General features: G+C 60.5%; 1 protein-coding gene across 1 annotated transcript in view; it reads left to right on the top strand.

The window, feature by feature from the left end:
* The window catches only part of INTS1 (integrator complex subunit 1), a 30,034-nt gene extending 9,069 nt beyond the window's left edge, over positions 1–20,965 (top strand). The window contains exons 16-47 of the mRNA XM_055340874.1: positions 2,041–2,132; positions 2,316–2,376; positions 3,743–3,940; positions 4,205–4,334; positions 4,656–4,835; positions 4,975–5,124; positions 5,493–5,672; positions 5,756–5,860; positions 6,840–7,007; positions 7,090–7,201; positions 8,301–8,462; positions 9,161–9,307; positions 9,711–9,809; positions 10,042–10,166; positions 11,149–11,403; positions 11,935–12,094; positions 12,385–12,525; positions 12,913–13,084; positions 13,164–13,287; positions 13,974–14,104; positions 14,611–14,698; positions 14,793–15,019; positions 15,111–15,234; positions 16,418–16,551; positions 17,000–17,192; positions 17,827–17,954; positions 18,255–18,367; positions 18,786–18,899; positions 19,782–19,852; positions 20,142–20,233; positions 20,340–20,449; positions 20,608–20,965. Coding sequence (XP_055196849.1) covers positions 2,041–2,132; positions 2,316–2,376; positions 3,743–3,940; positions 4,205–4,334; positions 4,656–4,835; positions 4,975–5,124; positions 5,493–5,672; positions 5,756–5,860; positions 6,840–7,007; positions 7,090–7,201; positions 8,301–8,462; positions 9,161–9,307; positions 9,711–9,809; positions 10,042–10,166; positions 11,149–11,403; positions 11,935–12,094; positions 12,385–12,525; positions 12,913–13,084; positions 13,164–13,287; positions 13,974–14,104; positions 14,611–14,698; positions 14,793–15,019; positions 15,111–15,234; positions 16,418–16,551; positions 17,000–17,192; positions 17,827–17,954; positions 18,255–18,367; positions 18,786–18,899; positions 19,782–19,852; positions 20,142–20,233; positions 20,340–20,449; positions 20,608–20,723 — 4,402 coding nt within the window. The 3' untranslated portion in view covers positions 20,724–20,965. The remainder of the gene's footprint in view (positions 1–2,040; positions 2,133–2,315; positions 2,377–3,742; positions 3,941–4,204; positions 4,335–4,655; positions 4,836–4,974; positions 5,125–5,492; positions 5,673–5,755; positions 5,861–6,839; positions 7,008–7,089; positions 7,202–8,300; positions 8,463–9,160; positions 9,308–9,710; positions 9,810–10,041; positions 10,167–11,148; positions 11,404–11,934; positions 12,095–12,384; positions 12,526–12,912; positions 13,085–13,163; positions 13,288–13,973; positions 14,105–14,610; positions 14,699–14,792; positions 15,020–15,110; positions 15,235–16,417; positions 16,552–16,999; positions 17,193–17,826; positions 17,955–18,254; positions 18,368–18,785; positions 18,900–19,781; positions 19,853–20,141; positions 20,234–20,339; positions 20,450–20,607) is intronic.
* Positions 20,966–22,330: the final 1,365 nt, after the last annotated feature.

Raw genomic sequence — 22,330 nt, 5'->3', positions numbered from 1 at the left:
GATATGCAGAGGTGTCACGCTGTGGCTTCCATGGGCGCTTCTCTGAGCACCGATGGTGCCTTTTGGCCACGTGTCCATCTTATCTGGAGAGATGTCTGGGTTCTTTGCCTGTTTTTAAATTGGTTTGTTTGGATTTTTGTTGTTGGATTTGGGGAGTTTTTTATATATTCTGAGTCTAGACCCTGAACGGGTCTATGATTTGCAGGTAATTATTTCCTATCTTGCGGGTTGTATTTCCAAATGCTTGATAGTGTCCTTTGAGCTTTTGAGAGACAAGCACTTTAATTCTGGGAAAGTCTAGCTCATCTAGTTTTTTGGGGTTCTTGTTTTACGTCATTTTCTTTTTTTCTTTTTTTTATTTTAAGACTATTTATTAGACACAGCCAAAGAGCATAAGCAGGTGGAGAGGCAGAGGGAGAGGGGGAAGCAGACTCCTTGCTGAGCAAGGAACCTGACATGAGGTGGGATTCCAGGACCCTGAGATCACTACCAGAGTCCAGGGCAGATGCTTCACCGACTGAGCGCTTCAGGCACCCCCTCTTGTGTCCTTTCTAAGGAGCTATTTCCTAGCCCAGGATCATGAAGATTTATTTCTCTGTTTCACGGTTACAGCTCCCAGATTTAGGTCTTTGATCCCCCTAAGTTAGTTCTGTGCAGGGAGAGAGGCAGGGTCCAGGTCCATCTTGCTTTGGGTGGACATGCTGTTGGCCCAGTGCTGTGTGTTGACCATGCGTGGTTTGTGTGGGGGCATGCTCTGCTCAGCTCTGCTCTGCTCTGCACAGGGAGGTGCCAATGATGTGGCCCTGTGTGCCTCTCTGATGCCGTGTGGGTGCAGTGTCCTCCCCGGGCTCCCAGAGCTCTCTTGTGTGTTCTCCGAAGAACTTAAGTGTTTTAGGTCCCCTTTCATGTGAATGGCTGGTGGTCTTGTACTTGGCACCATGTTGAAAAGCCTGTCCCCTTTCCCTGGTTGGCAGTCGGGTGACGATGATGTATGGGTTTTCCTCTGGGGCTCTCGGTTCTGTCCGTTGGGTCTGTGTGTCTGTCCCATGGCAGTAGCACTCTTCAAGCCCGTGGTTCGTGCAGAGTTCTGAAGTTGGGAAGTAGGAGTCCTCTGACTTTGTTCCTCAAGACTGTATGGGCTTTTTTGGGCCCTTGTTTACAGGTGGATTTTCCGGTCAATTTTCAGAGAAAAGCCCCATGGGATTTTGATGGGTTTTGCTGTGAACTTACAGACGAGTTTGGGGAGTGTGGCCGCGTTTATGATATTAAATCTCTGGTCTGCAAACATGGGACATCTCTGTTTGTTTAGATCCATAGCTTGTAGCGGGTCAGTCTTGTGCTGCTTCTCGTACATTTGTACAGAAGTGTCTCTGTCTCTCCGGTGCTATTTATTGTGCCCAGGATTCACTTCTTTGTTTCCTTTCTGGGTTCCTAGCGTGTGTTCTGCTTCCCGACCTGGTCTCTCACATGTGGCAGCCCATTTGCTCATCCCTCCAACTTGGCTTCTCAAATCTTTCTTCTCTCACAGTGGTTTTCTGTTCTAGCATCTAGCATCTAGAACTTTCTGTTACCTGTAGGAACTACACACTAATCCTAAGTGTGTCATAAATGTGACATTTAAATCAGAGTGCTGGTGTTAGGATTTGCACAGGTGGATAGAGGATTGTTTCTGGCTCTCTCAGAAGAAGAAATAGACCCATAATGAGCACTTACTGAGGTTTTCCATCATGACTGCCCTCATTCCCACTTTGTAGACTGGACACCAGGGCTTAGTGACCTAAAGAACTTGGCCTAGGGGCTCAGCTGGAATGGGGACCTGGGCAGCAGAGCAGTGCCCACAGCCCCCTCCCTGGGCACACCGGTGTTGTCCGACGACCAGATTCGGGAGTTGCAGGTGTCTGCATTTCAATCTTTGAAATGACCCCCTCTCTGGTCAGTCACCAGCTGGTCTCTGAGCCATTCCACCCTGCTCAGGACTGAATCGCGTCACTGCTTCGCATGGCCGAGGCCAAGCCACACAAAACTATCCTTGCGTTTCAGGTACCAGCCTCCGAACCTGGCCATCTCCACCCTCTACTGGAAGGCGTGGCCCCTCCTGCTAGTGGTCGCAGCATTCAACCCAGAGAACATTGGTGAGCTTCCTCTGGCCAGCTCACGGTTGTCTGAGCCGGGTGCTGCTCTTACCTCCTGTCGGGGCATCTTGCTTGTTGGGACCCGGAATGGAGTCTGATGAGGGACTGGGTAGTGGGCTGAGACCCCAGGCAGGGCAGGAGTGCTGTGTTCTGGCTGCCACTTGCCATCTCCTTCTCCCCTAGGCTTGGCCGCCTGGGAGGAGTACCCCACGCTGAAGATGCTCATGGAAATGGTGATGACCAAGTAAGTCAGCGTGCGCACTGCTGGGGGCAGGGTGCAGAGAGCAGGCCCTAGTCTGGGGGATGCTGGAAGCAGAGCAGACCCAGAGCTCCCAACTCGTTCCGAACTATCTCCTCTGCTGTGCAGCTGCTTGGGATTCCTTTTCTCAACTCGAAAGAGAAGACCCAGTCCAGTCCAGTCTGGGTCTGCTGAGCATTCATACCCTCTCCTCCTCTGGTTGAGGATGTGGTGGGATTGAGATGAGGGTCTTGGTGGCCGAGGTGCTCCAGGACCAGAGTGGGTGCAGGTCAGTGGATGGCCGGTGGCACATGAGGAGCAAGGGGGTGTGGCTAGATGGAGGTGCACGGAGACAAGACTCTGGGTGGACCAGGTGTAAATGTGAACACTGCCTAGGATCAGCACAGGGGACCTCTGTGGTACATGGTGAGTGTGGGGCTTAGGCACAGCCGTGATGCCCACTGCCAGGGCTGGGTGACTGTGCCCCACTGTAAGCCAGTCATCTGTTTCTAAAGAGTTGATTCAGTGGCACTGGTGCCAGGTGGCTGGTGTGCTTGTGTTGTGCTGCCTGCCAGTCAGTGGAGTGAGATCTGGCTCCATCTGCCAGCATGCTTCTGAGAGGCATAGTGAAGGTGACCACGCAGAAGAAGGCTGTGGTTGAGATGGAGCAGGGCCTGAGGCCGTGGCACATGCACACTCTTGCATGTGTGGATTTGGCATGTGGGAACCAGGGGCCTGTGAGGCTGTGGTGGGTGGGAACAGGACGTGTGTGAACACACACATGTGGGTGAGGCTAGGGGTCGATGGGGACCAGGTGTGTGTGACCCAAAGTTGGAGCCGCAGCTGTTCCTATTGTATCTCTAAAGGGCTGTCCTGAGGCTGATGCGGTGGGCAGACTTTGGGGCCCTAAAGACAGGTCTGACATGAGGGGCCATCGCAGGCAGTGGGTTTGATCTCAGAACACGTGGAGCCGGCTTCTTGTGTCGCTCGAAGCCGCATGTGCCTCTGGGAGCAGCTGGCCTATGGATCCCTGTGGGCTGGGATGCCTGCCCTTTGGAAGGGGATTCTGGCCCCGGGAGTACCAGATGAGCGGGTGTCCAGGATCCTGACCCCCACTGGGCCCAATTCTGGATGTGGCTGGTGCGCCCGCCATCCCATGGAGGGAGAGCGGCTTGCCTAGCACAGGGCCTCCCTCCTAAATCCCAGATCTGGCAGCGTTGCTGATGGTCCCCACTGATGGTCAGCCTCTCCGATGTGCTTGGTGGCTGAGGCTGTGTGCAGGGCCTTCGTGGCAACCCTCCTTGACCCTGTGCGCTTTGTGGCAGCAGCAAGCCTCAGGCACAAAAGCATGTTCCTCCTGCTTGCTCCCCAGCAACTACTCGTACCCTCCATGCACCCTGACCGATGAGGAGACCCGGACGGAGATGATTAATCGGGAGCTGCAGACCTCCCAGCGGGAAAAGCAGGAGATCCTGGCGTTTGAGGGCCATCTGGCAGCGGCTTCCACCAAGCAGACCATCACTGAGAGCAGCAGCCTTCTCCTGTCGCAGCTCACCAGCTTGGACCCTCAGTACGTTTGTGCTCACCCTCCGGGGGCCGGGCCGGAACTGGCAGTGGTGGGGCTGGTGGGGCAAGGCTGGAGGAGCAGCCCCAGGACCCTCTGCATGAGCTGAGTGCACTTAGCAGCTGGGAAGCAGAGGGATTGCCAGCCCTTCGTGAGGGGGCCAACTCAGGTGGGACACAGGCGGTCCTCCTGCCCTCACCTGCTGCTGTTGCTTGGGGACACTGTGCACACACAGCTTCCTAATACACTCATGTCATCTGGGACCTTCAGAGGACCGCCTCGGAGGCCTCCCCCCCACATTCTGGACCAAGTGAAAAGTCTAAACCAGTCCCTGCGTCTCGGGCACCTGCTGTGCCGGAGCCGAAACCCAGACTTTCTCCTCAACATCATCCAGAGGCAGGCGAGTTCCCCGCAGCTCTGGTGGGTGTGTTGGGGTGGGGGGTGGGCTGGCAGAGGCATCAGCAGGAGGTGGGGAGGTAGGGCAGGGGGGACCCCGCAGAGACATCATCAGTCTCTCGCATTGAGACCATATGTAACCAGAAGAGGGCACTCTGGGACACAGGGCCGCTCCTTGGCTCCTTGGCTGTAGGCGACTGCCAGCATGCAGGTGTGGCCATGACCTGTTGCTGCGGGAGCTTGGGGTGGCAGGCAGGTGGGTTGCGGCAGGGGACTTGGCAGATTCATGCTGGGAGGGGCTGAGTGTCTGCATCACCTGGCCCAGGCCTCCTCGCAGTCCATGCCCTGGCTGGCCGACCTGGTGCAGTCCAGCGAGGGTTCGCTGGACGTGCTGCCTGTGCAGTGCCTGTGTGAGTTCCTGCTGCACGACGCGGCGGACGATGCCACCTCTGGGGAGGAGGAGGAGGAGGGTGAGAGCAAAGAGCAGAAAGCCAAGAAGAGGCAGGTTGGTGCCCTCCCACCTCTCTGGGCTCCCCCCCGCAGGGTAGTATGTCTCCCCTGCAGTACCTGCCCTCCTCCCCCTGGGGTGCTGCGTCCCTCCCACGGCCCCTAGGCCCACCCAGAGGTCCCCTTCGGCCCTGCAGAGGCAGCAGAAGCAGCGGCAGCTGCTGGGCCGCCTGCAGGACCTGCTGCTAGGCCCCAAGGCTGATGAGCAGACCACATGTGAAGTGCTGGACTACTTTCTGCGGCGCCTCGGCTCCTCCCAGGTGGCCTCCAGGGTGCTGGCCATGAAGGTGAGGCCCCTTCGCGCCCCCCACACCTCTGCCTCCCGGCCCGAGTTTCTGTCTTGTACCTTTTTCAAGCTTTTATTCTACTGGGTGCTGAAGTGGTGGCTGGGGTGATGTCTGGGAAAGCCAGACCCCTTCTCGCCTGCCCATTGTCCCTCCCCAGGTGCTGTGGGAAGGCCCCGAGAGGGACTCAGTGACCTTGTAAGCCGTCTTGCCCTGTCTTATGAGATGCTGGGCGACTTTCTAAGGGAGCTGTCTCAAGCGGCTTCCTGGTTGTGTCAGTTCAAGCATCTGTGGCAGGACGCAGCATGCTTGTTGGCCAGGCAGCCCCCATCTTCCTGAGGCTTTGAGAGAACATGCCTATCTGCCCACAGGGCCTATCCCTTGTGCTCTCGGAGGGCAGTCCGCGGGATGGGGAGGAGAAGGAGCCCCCGATGGAGGAGGACCCTGGGGACCCCGAGGCGCTACGGGGCTACCAGTGGCTGCTGCGCGACCTGCCCCGGCTGCCTCTGTTTGACAGCGTCAGGCCCACCACTGCCCTGGCACTGCAGCAGGTAGGGGTGCAGGGTGCTGCTGACGGCATGGGGGCAGGGGACGTGGGCCTATAGATGGAGCTCAAGCGGCCCTTTGTCCCCAGGCCATTCACATGGAGACCGACCCGCAGACCATCAGCGCCTACTTGGTCTACCTGTCCCAGCATACACCCGTGGAGGAGCAGGGCCAGCACAGTGACTTGGCACTGGTGAGGGCATGGGGATGGTGACCTGCACCGGGACAGAGGTCGGGGGGCGGGGTACAGCAGAGCCATTCAGCCCTGCTGCGGAGGGGGCAGCCCCAGGCTGAGCAGGAGCTGAGCAGGGCCAGCAGTGCAACCCTCTGCAAGTGCCGAGCTCGCTTCCTCGTGGCTTCTGCCCAGAGCAAGTATCCGGGGAGCCAGGGTCTGGGTGTGCTTGAGGCCAGTGTAGCTGCTGTGGTTAGCAAGGCCTGGCCGGCTCTGTCACGTTCTTTGCCCCCAGGACGGTGGTACCTGGCTGGGCTGTGACAGGGGTTGGGGCACCCATGGGCACACTGGCTCAGGGAGGGTAGGATGGGGTGCCTGGCCAAGCCGGGTGTGTTCTGGCGGGTCTTACACAGTGAGGGGGGTGGCCTGTTTCCTCTTTCCCCGTTGTTCTGGTCGGCTCTCTTGTGACCTAGCTGTCCTGTCTGCCGACTCTGGCTCTGACCTCATGTGGGTCCTGTGGGTCCGGGGCTCTATGGGCTGAATGGATGTGGGTCCCTGGACATGGGGGTCTTTTCCAAGTGTGTGCCTCTCACTGAGGGGCCAGGTGGGAACAGCAGCCCAGGCCTTGATGCCCTGGCCCGAGTTGGCTCCGATGGACAGCATGGGACAGCTCCTGGCCTGTGTGCCAGGCACGACTGTGTCTGGTTGTTGGCTTTTGTCTATGGGTCTTGAGAAGCGTGTGCTCCTGTTGGTCACAGGCTGGGGTCAGCGTTCCCTCCTTGCCGGCACATGCTCCCATCTGCTAGCAGTGTGGGTTATGACAGCCGTTCCTGTCGGTGCACCTACCACATGCCGCTGGGTCTCGGTGACCCTGGCCATGGCTGCACAAGCTCCCATGATGCGGCCTTGAGGTGGGCCACTGCTGGCTGTCAGCTTTGTGGAGACAAGATGATGAGGCTGGTGGGGGAGGCCCTCTGATGGCCCTGCTTGCTGCCCCCAGGATGTGGCCCGGCTGGTCGTGGAGCGGTCCACCATCATGTCTCACCTCTTCTCGAAGCGCTCCTGCAGTGCTGAGTCGGACGCCGTGCTCGTTGCCTTGCTCTCCATCTTCTCCCGCTATGTGAGGCGCATGCGCAAGAGCAAGGAAGGGGAGGAGGTGTACAGCTGGGTAAGGCTGGTGGGCGAATGCTCCCCGGGTGGAGCCCCCAGCATCCTGCCACAGCCCAGCCACCCTCCTCTTCCTCCTGCAGTCAGAGTCCCAGGACCAGGTCTTCCTCCGCTGGACCAGTGGGGAGACGGCCACCATGCACATACTGGTGGTCCACGCCATGGTCATCCTCCTGACACTGGGGCCACCCCGAGGTGAGTGACCTGCCGGTGTGCCAGGGGCAGCTCCTGGGTCTGTGCCAACAGGCTTCTTCATGCTGTGAGCTCCAGCCCCGCCAGGTAGGGGTGCACAGCAGGTAGAATGCCTGTACTTGCTTGCGGCTTTGGGCAGGTCCCCGTAAGGAGGAGATGGGATCTTTTGTCTACCTGTCTTAGAGAGTTTGGCGGAAAGCACCCTGGATCCTCTGTGTGGCAGGAGAACTCTCAGGGGCTGCAAAGCTCCGCGGATTAACAAGTCTGTGATCTCTGGTGCCTCTTCGCCACCCCAGCCCGTGGTGTTGTGTCATTGGGAGGCCACTTTGCCATGTCTGCGTCTCCAGGTGCTCCTAGCCCATTGGTGAAACTCTTGGTTTCTGGAAGTGGAAGTATAGACACAGGCTACCTGTTGAGCTGTCACCGAGCCCCAGAGCTGTGAGCTCCAGCTCCTCTGCACAGGCCCTCCCCTCGCTGGCTGTGGACTATGCATATCCCTCTGGGTGGCTGAGCTCTCTTCAGCCTGGCAGCCTTCCCTCCACCCCTTCCTGGCCAGCTGCCGTGACCTGGTCTGCCATGTGCTTGTGTCTGGGAGGGGAAGGCAGGGCAGGGACAGGGCCTCTTACTGGGATTGGTGCCGTGTGGGCTCTGCTTGGAAGGTGGCCCCTCAGGACAGGAGTTCATGAGCCCTGTGCAATGAGTGGAGGCTGGCCTGATGTCAGCCTTGGGGAGTGGGGAGCAGAAGGGAGCTGGCTCAACTGAGCAGTGGGGTGGGAAAGTGCTGGCGGGGAATGCTAGACTCACAAAAAATCCCTCAAGGTGGACTGGCCGGCTTTAGGACCTGCATGCCCTCAGCTGGAATGAGGGTGCAGAGATTGTGGGGTTAGATACACAAGCCACACAGAGCCCCTGGCAGCAAAGGCAGGCCACCTCTCCTGGTCCTGTGAAGCCTCCATTCCCCCTTACACGGCAAGGAAATGCGGCTCTTCCAGCCTCAGCCTTCACCCCCTCGGGGGCGGGGGAGGCGGGGAGCTCCCTAACCTCAGAGGTTAGGACGGCCTTGTTGAGCTATCCTGCTGCTTACCACCTTGTCTCCCTGAAGCTGGTGATGGCGAGTTCCAGGCTCTGCTAGATATCTGGTTCCCGGAGAAGCAGCCTCTGCCCACAGCCTTCCTGGTGGACACGTCCGAGGAGGCCCTGTTGCTGCCCGATTGGCTGAAGCTGCGCATGATCCGCTCAGAGGTCCCTCGCCTGGTAGACGCTGGTACGGGGGTGGGCTGGCCTCACACCTCTTGTATGAGCCTGGGCATTCCCACCATCACATGTGGGAGGGGATAGCTTGGTAGCCATGTAGGCGCTGGGGCGTTCGTTATGCAGCAGGTGCTCATGGGGGTCTCGGGAGGCGTGACTGTGCTGGGCTTTGTAGTGAGCACCATGCTACCCTGGCCCCGAGCACCAGCCCCTCATTGTCTGGCAGGGAGGCCAAGGGGCCCCATGGGAGTGAGCAGTGCCAAAGGCCAGAGAGAAAGTGGCCTGGGAGTTTTGAGGGGAGACAAAAGGGCTGGGTCCTCTGCACTGGTTCTGGAGGATGGAGTGGGAGGGGGGTGGCCTGTTTGTGGAGGAACACTTCCCACAGCGGCCAGTGCAGGTGAGTAGCACCTGGCCAGGGGAAGACAGCTTGGGAAGCAGTTTGGTACACAGTGGGCCTAGTCTGGGAAGCAAGGGGAGGGCACACTCTAAGGAGCCTGTGCTCCTTTTAAGTCACAGGGAACCAGTGACATTTCTAGGGGATCTCAGGGGCAAGAAGGAAGGAGCCACAGGGCTTGCACATGGCTTCAGGGGGCGGAGTGGGGGAGCCAGCTTATTAGCCGAGCAGTGAGCTGTGAGCCTTCTGGGGCAGGGAGTCTTCCCTGGGGCCCAGGGACACCGAGCAAGGGGTCACCAAGCAAGTGTCACCCTCAGCCCTACAGGACCTGGAGCCCCAGCAGCTGCTGCTCTTCGTGCAGTCCTTCGGCATCCCCGTGTCCAGCATGAGCAAACTCCTCCAGTACTTGGACCAGGCAGTGGCTCATGACCCCCAGACCCTGGAGCAGAACATCATGGACAAGAGTAAGAGTCAGGGATCCACATGTCTGCTGCATTCTTTAACCGAGCACCTGGGGCCCTGCATGAGTGACAGGGATGGTCTGGGGGCAGAGGGCACTTAGGGCAGGCACTCTTGGCAGGAAGTCAAGCCTGGAGCACTCAGGAGAAGCCGGGCTGCTGTGTCCCAGCACACCCCGGGCATCCCAGGTGTCTGTAAGTGCTCTGGGGTTTGTGGATGGAGGAGCTGCAGGGGTGCACTCAAGGCTACCAGGTCCTTTGCTGAAAGATCCTGTAGCTCAGGTTGTGAAACCATGTGCTGGGGTGTTTGGGGAGCAGGGATGGTATTCCCAGAGCAGATTTCTATGGAATGGGGGGACACTCGCTCTCCTGGATTCAGGTGTTTTAACTGCTGGCTGCTGGCCCACAGATTACATGGCTCACCTGGTTGAAGTTCAGCACGAGAGAGGAGCATCCGGAGGCCAGACCTTCCATTCCCTACTCACAGCCTCCCTACCACCACGACGAGGTACCAGCCTGTCCCCCTGCCTCCCAGCTCAGCCCACGGCAACATAGGGCCTCCCCAGACCCAGGGCACACACTTGTCAGCTGCCGGGGTCCGACTTCCCAATGTAAAGGCCCTGCTTCTTGTGGCCCTCAGCAGGCCTGAGTGTGGCTAGGGTGCTTGGGGGGTTCCAAGCTCCTGCTCTAAGCCAACCATGAAGGGTCACCACCTGAAGCCTCTTCCTCTTTCTCTGCAGACAGCACAGAGGCGCCAAAATCCAAGAGCAGTCCGGAGCAGCCTTCGGGCCAGGGACGGACCCGGGCTGTGACCCAGGTGCGAGTGCTCGCCCCTGAGGATGACCTGGCCGGCATGCTCCTGCAGGTACCGCCGCTGCTGCCTGGGACAGTCTCTCCAGAGGTGGGGTGCCCCCAGGCTCAGGGAGGGAGGGGCTTCATCCTACAACTCCACATCCATGGGGGACACGCTGGAGCCTGTTGTCCTAGTCAGAGCTGGGCGACCCTGGACCAGCCCCTTCCCTCCCTCCTGCCTCAGCGCCCTCACTGGGGAAAGTGGCTGGTTACCATGCCTCCCACCCCACTTGGGTTGTCAGGTGTGTTCTGCTTTGAGGGTGGTGCCTGGAGGCGGCAGGTCTCTGCAGGACTGGCTCAGTTGGCATGAGCCCTCGGCCGCATGTGGAGTCCTGAGGGCCGACCTACTCTGATGATACGTGCTTCATTTATACCCCATACAGTGTGCCTTCTAAAGCGGAGGGTCCCTGACTTTCAGCCTGTCCAGAGTTGCGTAGCTGTCGTTTCTGTGCACTTAAGAGAGTTGCACAGAAACTCCCTAGCATTCTCTCCCTAGCCACTGCCGCCCTGCTCCCTGCCCCCGCACCTCTTGTGGACACACATGTGCAGCCTGGAGTCCCTGTGTGGGTGCTCATCTACTCACACGGCGACGTTCACTGTTGAGTGCTTGTGTCTTTTCTTGCTCACACGCTTGCACGCACACTCTGTCTTGACTGGATTTCCCTGGACTCCCAGGCCCGTGCTTGGGATGCTACGGCCCACTCACACCCTCTGGGTTTGGTGCTCTGTTCTGTAACTGGGGCGACCAGTGTTTGCAGGGCGGTGGGCTAGCCTGCAGTTTCAGCCTAAGCAGGGACCCCCATGCAGGCCCCCGTCAGGAGTCCTGGGCGCCCACCCTGGGTGCTTCCTTAGAGCATCCAGTAGGGACTGCTGCTGGCAGCACCTGGGCACAGTCTGGCCAACAGGGCATTAACAGTTGTGGCACAGGTGCAGGGCACAGCAGTCGCACCTCCGCTGAGCCTGCCTTCCTGATGCTGCTCCTTTTTCTGCACCAGATCTTCCCGCTGAGCCCAGGCCCGCGGTGGCAGAGCTCTAGTGCCCGCCCTGCTGCTCTTGCGCTGCAGCAGGCCTTGGGCCAGGAGCTGGCACAAGTCCGTCAGGGGAGCCCCGAGGTGTCAGGTGTCACAGTGCGACTCCTGCAGGCCATCGCTACCCTGCTCAACTCCCCGCATAGCGGAGCCCTGGTGATGTCCATGCACCGGTGCCACTTCCTTGCCTGTCCTCTGATGCGCCAGCTCTGCCAGTACCAGGTGAGTGTGTCTGCAGCAAAGTTCTGGGCTGTGGGGAGCCACGCAGGAGGGCCACTGCGTTAGTTCCAGCACCTTACATCCCAGGCTCTGCCCAGCTGAGTGTCCTAGCTGTGTCCCTCTGTGGGCCTTGGTCCTTGGTTTCTCAATGGACAGAGGACATAGGCTTCTACATAGCTGGGTACGGAACACCTACCTCTGCTTATGGAATGTTTCCAGTAAGGAGAAGGAGGTAGTGGGAGTAGTTCCCAGTCTGTGCCTGTGCCCTGGATTTCGTAGTCTGGTACTGTGTGTTATTCCGCGTGCACGTACACGTGAACGTATTAGTGTTTGTACACGTGCATGTGTATGGTGGGGCGTCTCATTTTTCTTCCTGAGCTGTGAGAAGGTGAGTCTCGAACAATAGGATATCTCACCAGCTCTGGAGTTTGAAAGGGTCTGTCTGAGGCCCTGGCGCAGCATGATGGCCAGAGACTCTGTCCTGGCCTTGCCCTGGCTCTTGTGCCAGTTCTGAGCTGCGGGTTGTCCCCACAGCGCTGTGTGCCCCAAGATACCGGCTTCTCATCGCTCTTCCTCAAAGTGCTCATGCAGACACTGCAGTGGCTAGACGGCTCCGCTGGGGAAGGGGGGCCCCTGCAGGCCCAGCTCAAGCTGTTTGCTGCCCAATACTCAGCACGCCGCAGGATCAGTGACGGTGAATGCTGGCAGGTTCTGGGGGGTGGGGCCTCAGGCTTGCGGCCACTCCCCTGGGGCCAGGGGAGAGGGGCCGATGGCTTCCTTAGTGCAGGGGTGTTAGCCCTGGTGCTCTGTAGGCCCCAGATGGACATCAATGTGGATGTGGCTGAGGGGTTGGAAAGCTAGGGCTTTGGGGAGCAAAGTAGGATCCCTAGCAGGAAGTACATGTGAGACCTAGGGGCTTCCTGGACAGAGCAGGTCACAGGGGCAGAGGCCTGTACCCTGGGTCACATATGTGCTTCCTTGCAGCACGGAGTGGGCTCCTGCGTCTGGCTGAGGCCCTGGCATTCCGAGGGGACTTGGAGGTGGTCAGTTCCACTGTCCGGGCTGTAGTCACCACCCTCAAGTCAGGAGAGAAGTGTGGTGTGGAGCCTGAGCTCGTTGGCAAAGGTACCTCAGGGCTAGGAATTGTGAGGCTCCCCAGTTTGGCTGCCTGGTGCAGAGGTTCCCTCCTGGATGCCCCCAAAATGAGGGCTGTGGAGAGGAGTGGCAGTCTGCCAGGAAGGCCCCATGTCCAGCAAAGTAGCCCTGTCGTGGGCTCTGCTGTTGGGATTTTGTGCATGTGGGGAACCCCCCCGCCCCCACCCCCAGTGATGGACTCAGACCCATAATCTCTCTTGAACCTTTTTCCTGGGTCAAGAGCCCAGAGCCACTGCTCACCATGGGCCACCCCAGCCTAGGCATGCAGGGCCTCACTGGCCTGTGGACACCCTGGGCCCTGCCTATCTATCCCCTGAGCTGGAGTGACACAGTACATGCTTTCCATTTTCCCTACAGTCCTCCGGGGTCTGATTGAGGTGGGGTCGCCTCACCTGGAGGAACTGCTGGCTGCGCTCTTGGCCCCCGCCCCCATGTCACCGACCTTGAGGCCTGTGGCAGTGGTGAGCTCCCTGCTGCTGCAAGACAAGGAGCCTCCAGTCCCAGGGGAGCCAGAAGCTGATGGCAGCAGGTGAGCTGGCAGGGTGATGGCCGATCTGTGGGTGGCCCTGACTGGTTGTTTCTGAGCCCTCTCCCCACTTTCCCTTCAGTTCAGAGGCTGTCCAGCTGGGACCCTGCTCAGGGCTCCTGGTCGACTGGCTGGAGATGCTGGACCCTGAGGTGATCAGCAGTTGCCCTGACCTGCAGCAGAGGCTGCTGTTCTCCCGGAACGAGGTGGGCTGTGCTCTGCTCTGAGGGCTGATGGCCTGTACTAGCTTGGGCATGCTGGGTACGGGGCTCCCAGGACAGCCTCCATGTGGACTCTTTCCACTGGTTCCAGCAGAAGCCCGGGCCTCTCACTGGCCAGGATGGGTGCCCTGTCCCCTGTGACCAGTTATTGCAGTGGCCAGATCTACTTGCTAAGGCAGGCGGGTAGGAGGGGGACCAATGCTTTGTGGCCCTGAGCCTCCTGCAAGGATGGGAGGTCCTGTGGTGAGCCAAGCAGAAAGTGGAGCTCAGTACCTCGCTGGGGATGGGTCCCCCGAGAAGCCTGTGGGGAGGATCTGGGCATATCAGAGAGCTCTGATCACCCTCCTTTGTCCCCAAGTCCCCCGATGTACTCCCAGTCTGTGACCTTTGGATAAGACTGGGGGTCCTGGGAGCAGGAGATGGGGATTTGGGTGTTTCTCATCTTCATTTGTGTGTACTTGCTGTCTCTGAGGTACTGGTTTGGGTCAGCACATGCTGTATATGTAGCATGCCCCAGCAGGGCCCCATGTGGTTCAGGGCTGCCAGACTTGCTCTGAGGCAGGAGCTCCAGGTTGTTTTAGAAACAGCCCTCTTCCTCTCCTTTCTAACTGCTCGAGGCCAGGCAGCGAGTCTGCCCAGCAGGGACCATATCTCATGCCCTTCCTCCGCAGGGCAAAGGTCATCCGGGCCCCCAGGTGCCATCCTTCCGACCCTACCTGCTGGCCCTCCTGACTCATCAGTCCAGCTGGTCCACATTGCACCAGTGTATCCGCATCCTGCTGGGCAAGAACCGGGAGCAGAGGTGAACACCCTGATCCACATCGCTCTCTGGCAGGCCAGGTGGTATGGTGGCCACATCAAGGGGCCCTCTAGTTATCTGATCCAGCCCACCGCACACTACTACCCTTGAGCCCTGCAGCAGGTGGTAACACCCTGGGGGTACAGAGTCCACCTGGTCCAAGCATCGCTGCTCTGGGTGACCACCAGATGGTCAGCAGGTGAAATGTGCACTCCTCGGATAGTCTCCATGGTTGCTGTCCATACTGTGTGCTGTGGGGCCAGCAGGCCTAGAGGGTGGGCAGGACCGACATTCGTTTTGCTGATGTGAGGTACGGAGAGGTCAGATGGGGCAGGGTGGCCCATATCCTTGAACAGCTGACCTGGGCACATACCTAGAGAGTGTATGAGAAAGTGGTGCTTGCAGCCTAAACTTTCCATCACCAGGGCCTGTCCTACCTTTTGTTTTCTCCTGCATCTAATATTTATCTTTTGCCTGGAAACTGAGACAAAGCTCCCATGTCTTTGCAGGTTTGACCCTTCAGCCTCTCTGGACTTCCTCTGGGCCTGTATCCACGTTCCACGGATCTGGCAGGGAAGGGACCAGCGCACCCCTCAGGCAGGTCTTGGGGCACACCGCCCTGCAGGGTGGGGTGAGGCGTGTGCAAGCCTGTCCCGTCTGTCTTGGTGCTGACTGGTGGGGCTGGTTGCAGAAGCGGAGGGAGGAGCTGGTGCTGCGGGTCCAAGCGGCAGAGCTCATCGGCCTGGTGGAGCTGATCCTGGCAGAGGCAGAGGCCAGGAGCCAGGACGGGGACGCTGCTGCCTGCAGCCTCCTCCAGGCCCGGCTGCCCTTGCTGCTCAGCTGCTGCCGTGGACATGACGAGAGCGTTAGGAAGGTGACCGTGCACCTGATGAGCTGCCTCCAGCAGTGGGGCGACAGGTGAGGGCGCCCGCCCCTTGCCTGTTTCCCCCACCCCCTGCCCCCCCAGCAGCCCCACCTCCCCAGCAGCCCCACCCCCCATGTCTTGCAGTGTGCTGGGCAGGCGCTGCCGGGACCTGCTGGTGCAGCTCTACCTGCAGTGGCCGGAGCTGCGGGTGCCCCTGCCTGAGGCCCTGCTGCACAGTGGAGGTGCCACTGGGAGCAGCACCTGCAAGGTGAGCAGAGGGTGGGCGGCCTGATGAGGGGGTGGTCGGGACCGCTTCCGACCCCTGTTCTCTCCTGGGGCGGGCGCAGAAACCCAAACCAGGTAGCCGAGAGACACAGTTCCTCAGATTTAAGAACAAAGGAGGACATATGAGTGGTGCTGGTGCATCTGGGCAGCCCGTTTTCAGGGGCACCTGAGGGCAGAGCCCCCCTCACCCCTCTCGCCTCTGGCGCCTCCTGGAGGGCCTGGAGGCAGTCTTCTCTCCTTAAAGCAGACCCTCAGGCTGTGGAGCAGAGCAGAGGAGCTTTCCTCCCGCACCCCATTTTCTCCTTTATAAGACACACAGCCTGCTGCCTGGAGCTGGCATGGGGAGTGGTGGCGGCTGCGTGTGCTGACTGTCCAGAGCGTCCCTGTTCCCCTGGCACCCTCTCCCTGTACTCCCTGGCCCCTGCCCCAGAGTTTGGGCTTCCTGGAGTGTTCTCTCTGGGGAGTCGCCACACATGCTTCTCACTGGCCATCTTTGGCTCAGCGTGGTCCCAAGACCCAGCAGTGCTGCAGGGTGTCACACCAGCTTGCTTCCTGTACCCCTGCCGGCGGGCACTGGCACCGTCAGACTGCACAGCCTCACGCTCATGCAGATCTGTGTGTCATCTGCTGGCGCTGCTTTGGGGAGGATACGGAGGTTGTGTGCAAGTCTGACAGGCCTTCCGCACCCACCTCCGTGGTTTAGCTTCGAGTAGGACTTGTGACATTTTTAGTACAATGCAGGGAAGTTGGTTTTTTATGACGTTTCCTTCTGTTTTTTTATACATATTGTTTTGTACAGTTGAGGTCATGCTTCATACACCATGTCAGTTTCACATGTCCATCAACACAGTACCTTGGCATCGAGTGAGAGCATTTATTTTGTGCAGGGGTGAACTTTGAATACCATGTGTGAGGCTTTCTGGAGGCTTTGGCTTTGGCCTATTTGACAGGCACCCAAAAAGCACAGGATTTGGGGGGGATGAGAGGGACAGCTTTCTCTGGTCACTGTGCGGCCATTCCAGGTCCTTGGGGAACCTGGGGCTCTCCACCCCCAGTGAGCCGCATCCCAGGCCCTTCCAAGGTGGACTTGGGCCCTGGGTAGGGCAGACAGATGAGGCGCCAGGGCTACAGGTGGCCCCCAGTCCTCACCGCCCCCATCTCCTCAGCTGGATGGCCTCATCCACCGCTTCATCACCCTCCTTGCGGACACCAGTGACTCCCGGTCATCAGAGAACAGAGTGGCCGATGCTAACATGGCCTGCCGGAAGTTGGCTGTGGCCCACCCCATCCTGCTACTCAGGTACCGGTGCCCTGCTGCACTCCAGCAGGCACTCTGGTGGCTCTTCACGTCCTGGCTGTGCTCGGGTGCTCCTTGAAGAGCAGGTTCTGCGTCTAAAAGCTGCTGTGCAGAACATAGGACAGGGACAGCCCATGCGGCACAGGTATGGCTGTTGGGTTCTTCCTGACTGAGCCGGAGCCAGGCCCAGGGCTCTCCCTGGAGGTGGGTCAGGAGAAACACCACCTCACAGACATGGAGCCAGGTGGGGTGGGCAGGATGCCCAGTACCCGGCCCCTCAGGCTGTGCCCTGCAGCTTGTTGGAGCTGGGCATGTCCGTGAGCCCCAGGCTGTGTGGGCAAGCCAGGGTGGGCCGCTCTGCCTCTTGTGCTCCAGAGAGTGGGTTTCCTGTGGGGTCGGGCAGGAGTGTTGGATTTTTGGGGGACCCCCGAGCACTCTTGGTTATCCGCAGGCACCTGCCCATGATCGCCGCGCTCCTTCACGGCCGCACCCACCTCAACTTCCAGGAGTTCCGCCAGCAGAACCACCTGACCTTCTTCCTGCATGTGCTGGGGGTCCTGGAGCTGCTGCAGCCTCAGGTGTTCCAGAACGAGCACCAGGGGGCGCTGTGGGACTGTCTGCGCTCCTTCGTCCGCCTGCTGTTGGTGCGTGGGCCTCTGCCTTTCAGACAGCCCACCCTGGGCGGTGGGGCCCCTCCTGGGCCCGAGTGCCCCTGTCACTCCTCTGCCCACTGTGCCCTCCTGTAGCCCCCACCACCCTTGGCCCCCTTCTGCTCCCTCGGCCCTGGCCCAGCCTGACCTTTCAGACCTGGGCTGCCAGGTTTGTTGCCCTCTGCCTGAGGCTAACATGGGCTCCTCAGAGTTCCCAGGGCACCTGTGTCACAAGCCTGGCCAGGCCACCTCTCCAGTGGCTTCTGCCGCCCACCTGAGGCCCAGCTCCCTGCCTGTTGTGTGCCTGGGGAAAGCCCGTGTTCTTTAGGGGGCTGCTGCGAGCCACAGCTGGGGCTGAGTGCTGCCTTCTCTGCGGCCACGGTGCCTTTGTGGGGTCTGTCACCCATCTCCTGTTATGCTCTGCTTGTTCCAGTTAGGCATCTGCCTGGCTGCCCTGGCGGCTCACAAATGGCAAGGCCATTTTGGGGACCCTTAAGATAGTGCCCCGCAGCCAGCACACGGCGGTGGCATTGCTGGTATCTGCGGGTCCGTCCTGAGACCTCCCAGGCAAGTGGGGTGGGCAGGGCGGCAGCGCTCTGGCTGTGAATGCACGGCTTGTGCTTTGCAGAGTTACAGGAAGTCTTCCCGCCACCTGGCGCCCTTCATCCACAAGTTCGTGCACTTCACCCACAAGTATGTGACCTGCAATGCCCCGGCGGCCGTCTCCTTCCTGCAGAAACATGCGGATGCGCTGCAGTGAGTGTGTGTCTGTGTCTATGTTTGGCCTCCACAGGCTCGCTCTGGGGAGGGTCCAGCCTGCAGGCTGTAGAGAGGCACGTCAGGGGTTACCAAGGTGAGGGGGGTGGGGGTGGGAGGGGGCGGGGCGTCTGCAGTGCTGGAGCCAGAGGTGGCAGGGGCTCTGGTCGAGGGGCTGCATCAGTGCCGCGCCATTACGAACCTGCTCCCTGGGGCTTCTGGCCTCCTCCCACGTCCACCTGGCTCCCTGTCTGCCTCTCACCTGTGGCACCTTCCTCATGGAGAATCTGTTCTCCCCAGTGACCTGTCATTCGACAGCAGCGACCTGGTGATGCTCAAGTCTCTCCTTGCAGGGCTGAGCCTTCCCAGTAGGGATGGCAGAGCCGACCGGGGCCTAGACGAGGAGGGTGAGGGTGAGTGTGGCCCAAGGGGGTTCTACCAAGAAGGGGCTTCAGGCCTGGCAGCCCTCAGGACCATCCTGGTGTCCCTGTGGTGTGTCCGAACTGCAGCCGGGCAGGGCACTGCTATGTGTGTGTGAGGTCACACTTGGGGTGAGAGAGTGAAAGTGCTGTCTCCCAGGCAGGTTCTAGCGCTCACTGTTCCCACATGTTTGTGGGAGTGCCCATGCATGCCGGGCATTGTGCTCAGCCCTGGGGTCATGTGGGATTCCGGGGGCTGCTTGGCAGGGATGGCCCTTTCTCACAGGCCGGTTCTGGAGCCTAGGTGTCGAGTGCTACCAGGGCAGACCTTCCCTTGGGCCCTGGGCAGATAGGTGCTCCCATGGTGGGCCATCCCTGTCCCCAGCCTGACGGCACCAATTCCGGCTTCCAGATGAGAGCTCAGCTGGCTCCCTGCCTCTGGTCAGCGTCTCCCTGTTCACCCCCCTGACGGCAGCAGAAATGGCCCCCTACATGAAGAGGCTTTCCCGGGGCCAGACTGTTGAGGGTGAGTTTGGGAGCCTGACTCCAGCAGGCCAGTCAGTCCCATGGCGGGCGGTGGGCTCCCATTGTAACCCTGTGACATCCTCGGTCTGATGAGGGGCCTGGCCCTCCAGAAGACAGCAGCATCCCTGCCCGGTCATGGGAGGAGCAGAGAGGGCCTTAGGGAAGACAGAGGCTCCTGGAAGGGGCTACTCTGCTGGTGGGCTCACTGGGGAGCAGGCTGTAGACAGTGGAAGATTGGGGACCCCTGGGGCCGAGGGGCACCTACACATGGGAGGCCTGACTATGGGCTGGTAGGGGAGGGCCACTGTGCACGAGAACAGAGAGCAGGGCAGCTGCATGGACTTGGGCCGTTGGGCACATGGTGGTGCTGGCAACCCTCTAGAAGGGTGTGCATCTGGGGGGTCGGCATCCCTCTGCGAAGAAGATGAGGAGCCGGGTGCCACCTGGCAGGAGTGGCTCCAGGTGGCCAGGGACAGGCAGCTGAACAGGGTGGTTCCAGGGCATACTCCTGGCCTCCTCAGACCTGCTAGACGAGGGTCTGGGCGAGTCTGCACCTCTGAGAGCTTCCCAGTCAGCCAGCACCTGCAGTTTGGCTTGCTGACCTGGTGGCACTGGGAAGCCAGCATGACTCCTGCTGCTTTTCCTCTTGAGGTGCTGGGGGACTCCTGGGCTTACCAGCATTCTGATGGGCCACACCACCCCTGGAGCACGTGGGGTCCTTCTGTTGGAACGTGTGCAGGGACTGGCAAGGGGTCCCTGTGTGCCCTCACTCTGCCACACCTGGGACACCAGGCTGTGGCCCTGAGGCTGCCTGGGGACACGGGTCTAGCCCTGAGTCCAGCAGCTGTGGCATGGCCCTCAAGTGCCCCTCTGCCCATCCCAGATCTGTTGGAAGTTCTGAGTGACATAGATGAGATGTCTCGGCGGAGACCTGAGATCCTGGGCTTTTTCTCGGTGAGTGAGCTGGGGCCATGGGAGCCCATCAGTCTTCTGTAGGAGGTGCGCCATGCAGGGGGGATGGGGCGCAAGTCTGAGCCTGGCCCTGTGCCAGGTGCTCCCAGGAAACCTACCCCTGCTCTGGGCTGGAATCTGCAGACTGCCAGTGCGTCCCACTTGGGGTTCTGAGGGGGTGGGGGCATGGGGAGTGGGGTCCCCTACAACTCTGCACAGTCCTGTCATGAGGTCTGGGGGCCAGGGGGCTGAGCTCCCAACAGGAGCCCCAGTATCACCCCTTCCCCTGCAGACCAACCTGCAGCGCCTGATGAGCTCTGCTGAGGAGCCCTGCCGAAGTCTGGCCTTTGGCCTGGCCCTGCGCTCCATCCAGAACAACCCCAGGTGAGCCCAAGGTCCCTACCACCCCAGAGCGCCAGCTCTAGCCTGGCCCTGCCACCTGAGGGCGTGGGCCTGGGAAAGGGGCCTGCCTGAGTGCGTGCCTTCTCAGCTTTGCAGCGGACTTCTTGCCCACATTTATGTGCTGCCTGGGCAGTCGGGACTTCGAGGTGGTGCAGACGGCCCTCAGGAACCTGCCCGAATACACCCTCCTTTGCCAAGGTGAGCCCCGGCCTGTCCTGCCCAGAGCGCCTACTGCCCCTGGACGCCTTTGCTCCCCGATGCCCGACTCTCAGGGAGGCCCAGATGCCCCACTTCCGAGAGCCGCCTGCTCCCTGCTCACTGGGGCCTGGACGGGTGCCGTCCTGTCTCTCCCATAGAGCACGCAGCCGTCTTGCTGCACCGGGCCTTTCTGGTGGGCATGTACGGGCAGATGGACACCAGCGTCCAGATCTCGGAGGCCCTGAGGATCCTGCACATGGAGGCGGTGATGTGAGCCGGGGTGGCAGCCTGACTGCACGCCAGCCCTGGGTCCCTCTGCTGGTCACCTGCTGGTCTCCTCCGGGGCAGGGAGGGTGCCCAGCCGCCACAGGGCTGAGCAGGGGCAGCACCCAGAGCCCACAGCTGGTGACTCCCTGCCTGCACAGTGACGGAGACATGGTCCAACGCCAGCAGACGCTGATGTCTCAGAGAGCCGTGACAAGGAGCTGGTTTTAAATGAAACATTCTGAATTTCGAGTGCTGGCTGCCTGGTGTTCACCTCCCTCAAGGCACCTGGGGGTTGAGCTGGGTCCCGGAGGGGGAGCACATGCACTAGCCTGACCCACTCCCTCAGCCCCTGCTCCCTGCTGTCCATACTCGGCCCACTCTTGGGTTCCCCGCTCCGGCAGTGTGAGAAGAGAGAGGCAGCAGCCCCTGAGCACCTGTGTTGGATGGGGCTTGGTGGAGCCGCCTTCAGGGTTCCCATAGACCCCGGAAGGGGCCACAGGCCCAGGACCTCTGGCTGTGGGCGTTGTGCAGGGGGCCAGCTGAATTGCCCCCAAGCACTGACTGAGGGCCCAGGATGATCCCATCCACTGGAGGGCTGGGGCATCCCTGAAGGAGTGTGAGAGCGCAGGTGTACACCAGTGAAGGTGAAGGTGCCCTGCCTGAGAACTTGGCCTGGAGATAGTGGGGAGGGCAGTGCCCCACCAAGTCGGTCCCTCCCATGAAACCCCAGGCCCAAGGCAGCGTTAACTTGTCTCACCTGGGGTGGGATAGGGGAGCCCCCCACTCCCTCCATGCCCCCAGCAGTACAGATGTCACCCTATCTTGTCCTCCTACTGGCTCTTCGTCAGCACCCACTCCGCTGGTAATGGACCCCTGGTCTCCCCACTGTCCCCCACCCCCCAGGCTCCCCTGCCCTCTCCTGCTCAGCAGAGCCACCAGGGGGCGCTGTGGCTAAAAAACTGGCCCAAAGCAGCTGGCCCTGTGTGATGGTCCAGGCTGAGCCCGGCCTCTGGGAAAGACTGGGCCTGGGGCGTGGTGACAGTTGCCTGCGTGCCAGGCTGACCCGTGCCCCTTGCACCTCGCTTCAGAGGCCCCCGCACCCCGCCCTGGCCTCAGCATGGGGACAGTTGTGGTGCTCCTCTCAGTGTGGAGTAGACTAGCACTCCACTCCTTCTCCCAAGTCCCTTCCCAGGCACCCTTGCTCCCTGGTCCCCAAGTCCTGGCAGGTCAGCCTCCATGTACTGCCCCCACGATGGCCCCTGGTGTCCAGATCCTCATCCCACCTGCCTCTCCGTGCTTAGCCTAGGGCACATGGCAGTGGCCCGATGCCCACTCTCTGCAGGCAGAGTCCCAGCCCCCACCCACTGCAGCCCTGAGACCCTGAGCTGGGGAGCTCCTGGAGTGCTGCTTTGACTTGACTGCTAGGATCACGTCACAGACACAGTGCCCCACAGTGGCACCTCCTCACCCAGGGCCCCAGGGTCCCAGCAGGTGGGTAGTACACTCCTTGTCAGAGCTGGTGCGTGCAGGGAGCCCCTGGCCCTGGCATGTGGGAGGGGTCCCAGCAGGCAGAGGCAGGCTCCCTGACTTGCATAAGGGCCTAAGGTCAAGGCC

Source organism: Nyctereutes procyonoides, unplaced genomic scaffold, assembly GCF_905146905.1.
Source record: "Nyctereutes procyonoides isolate TBG_1078 unplaced genomic scaffold, NYPRO_anot_genome, whole genome shotgun sequence".
In the NCBI taxonomy this organism is placed as follows: Eukaryota; Metazoa; Chordata; class Mammalia; order Carnivora; family Canidae; genus Nyctereutes; species Nyctereutes procyonoides.
This window is presented reverse-complemented; position numbering and strand designations above follow the sequence as displayed.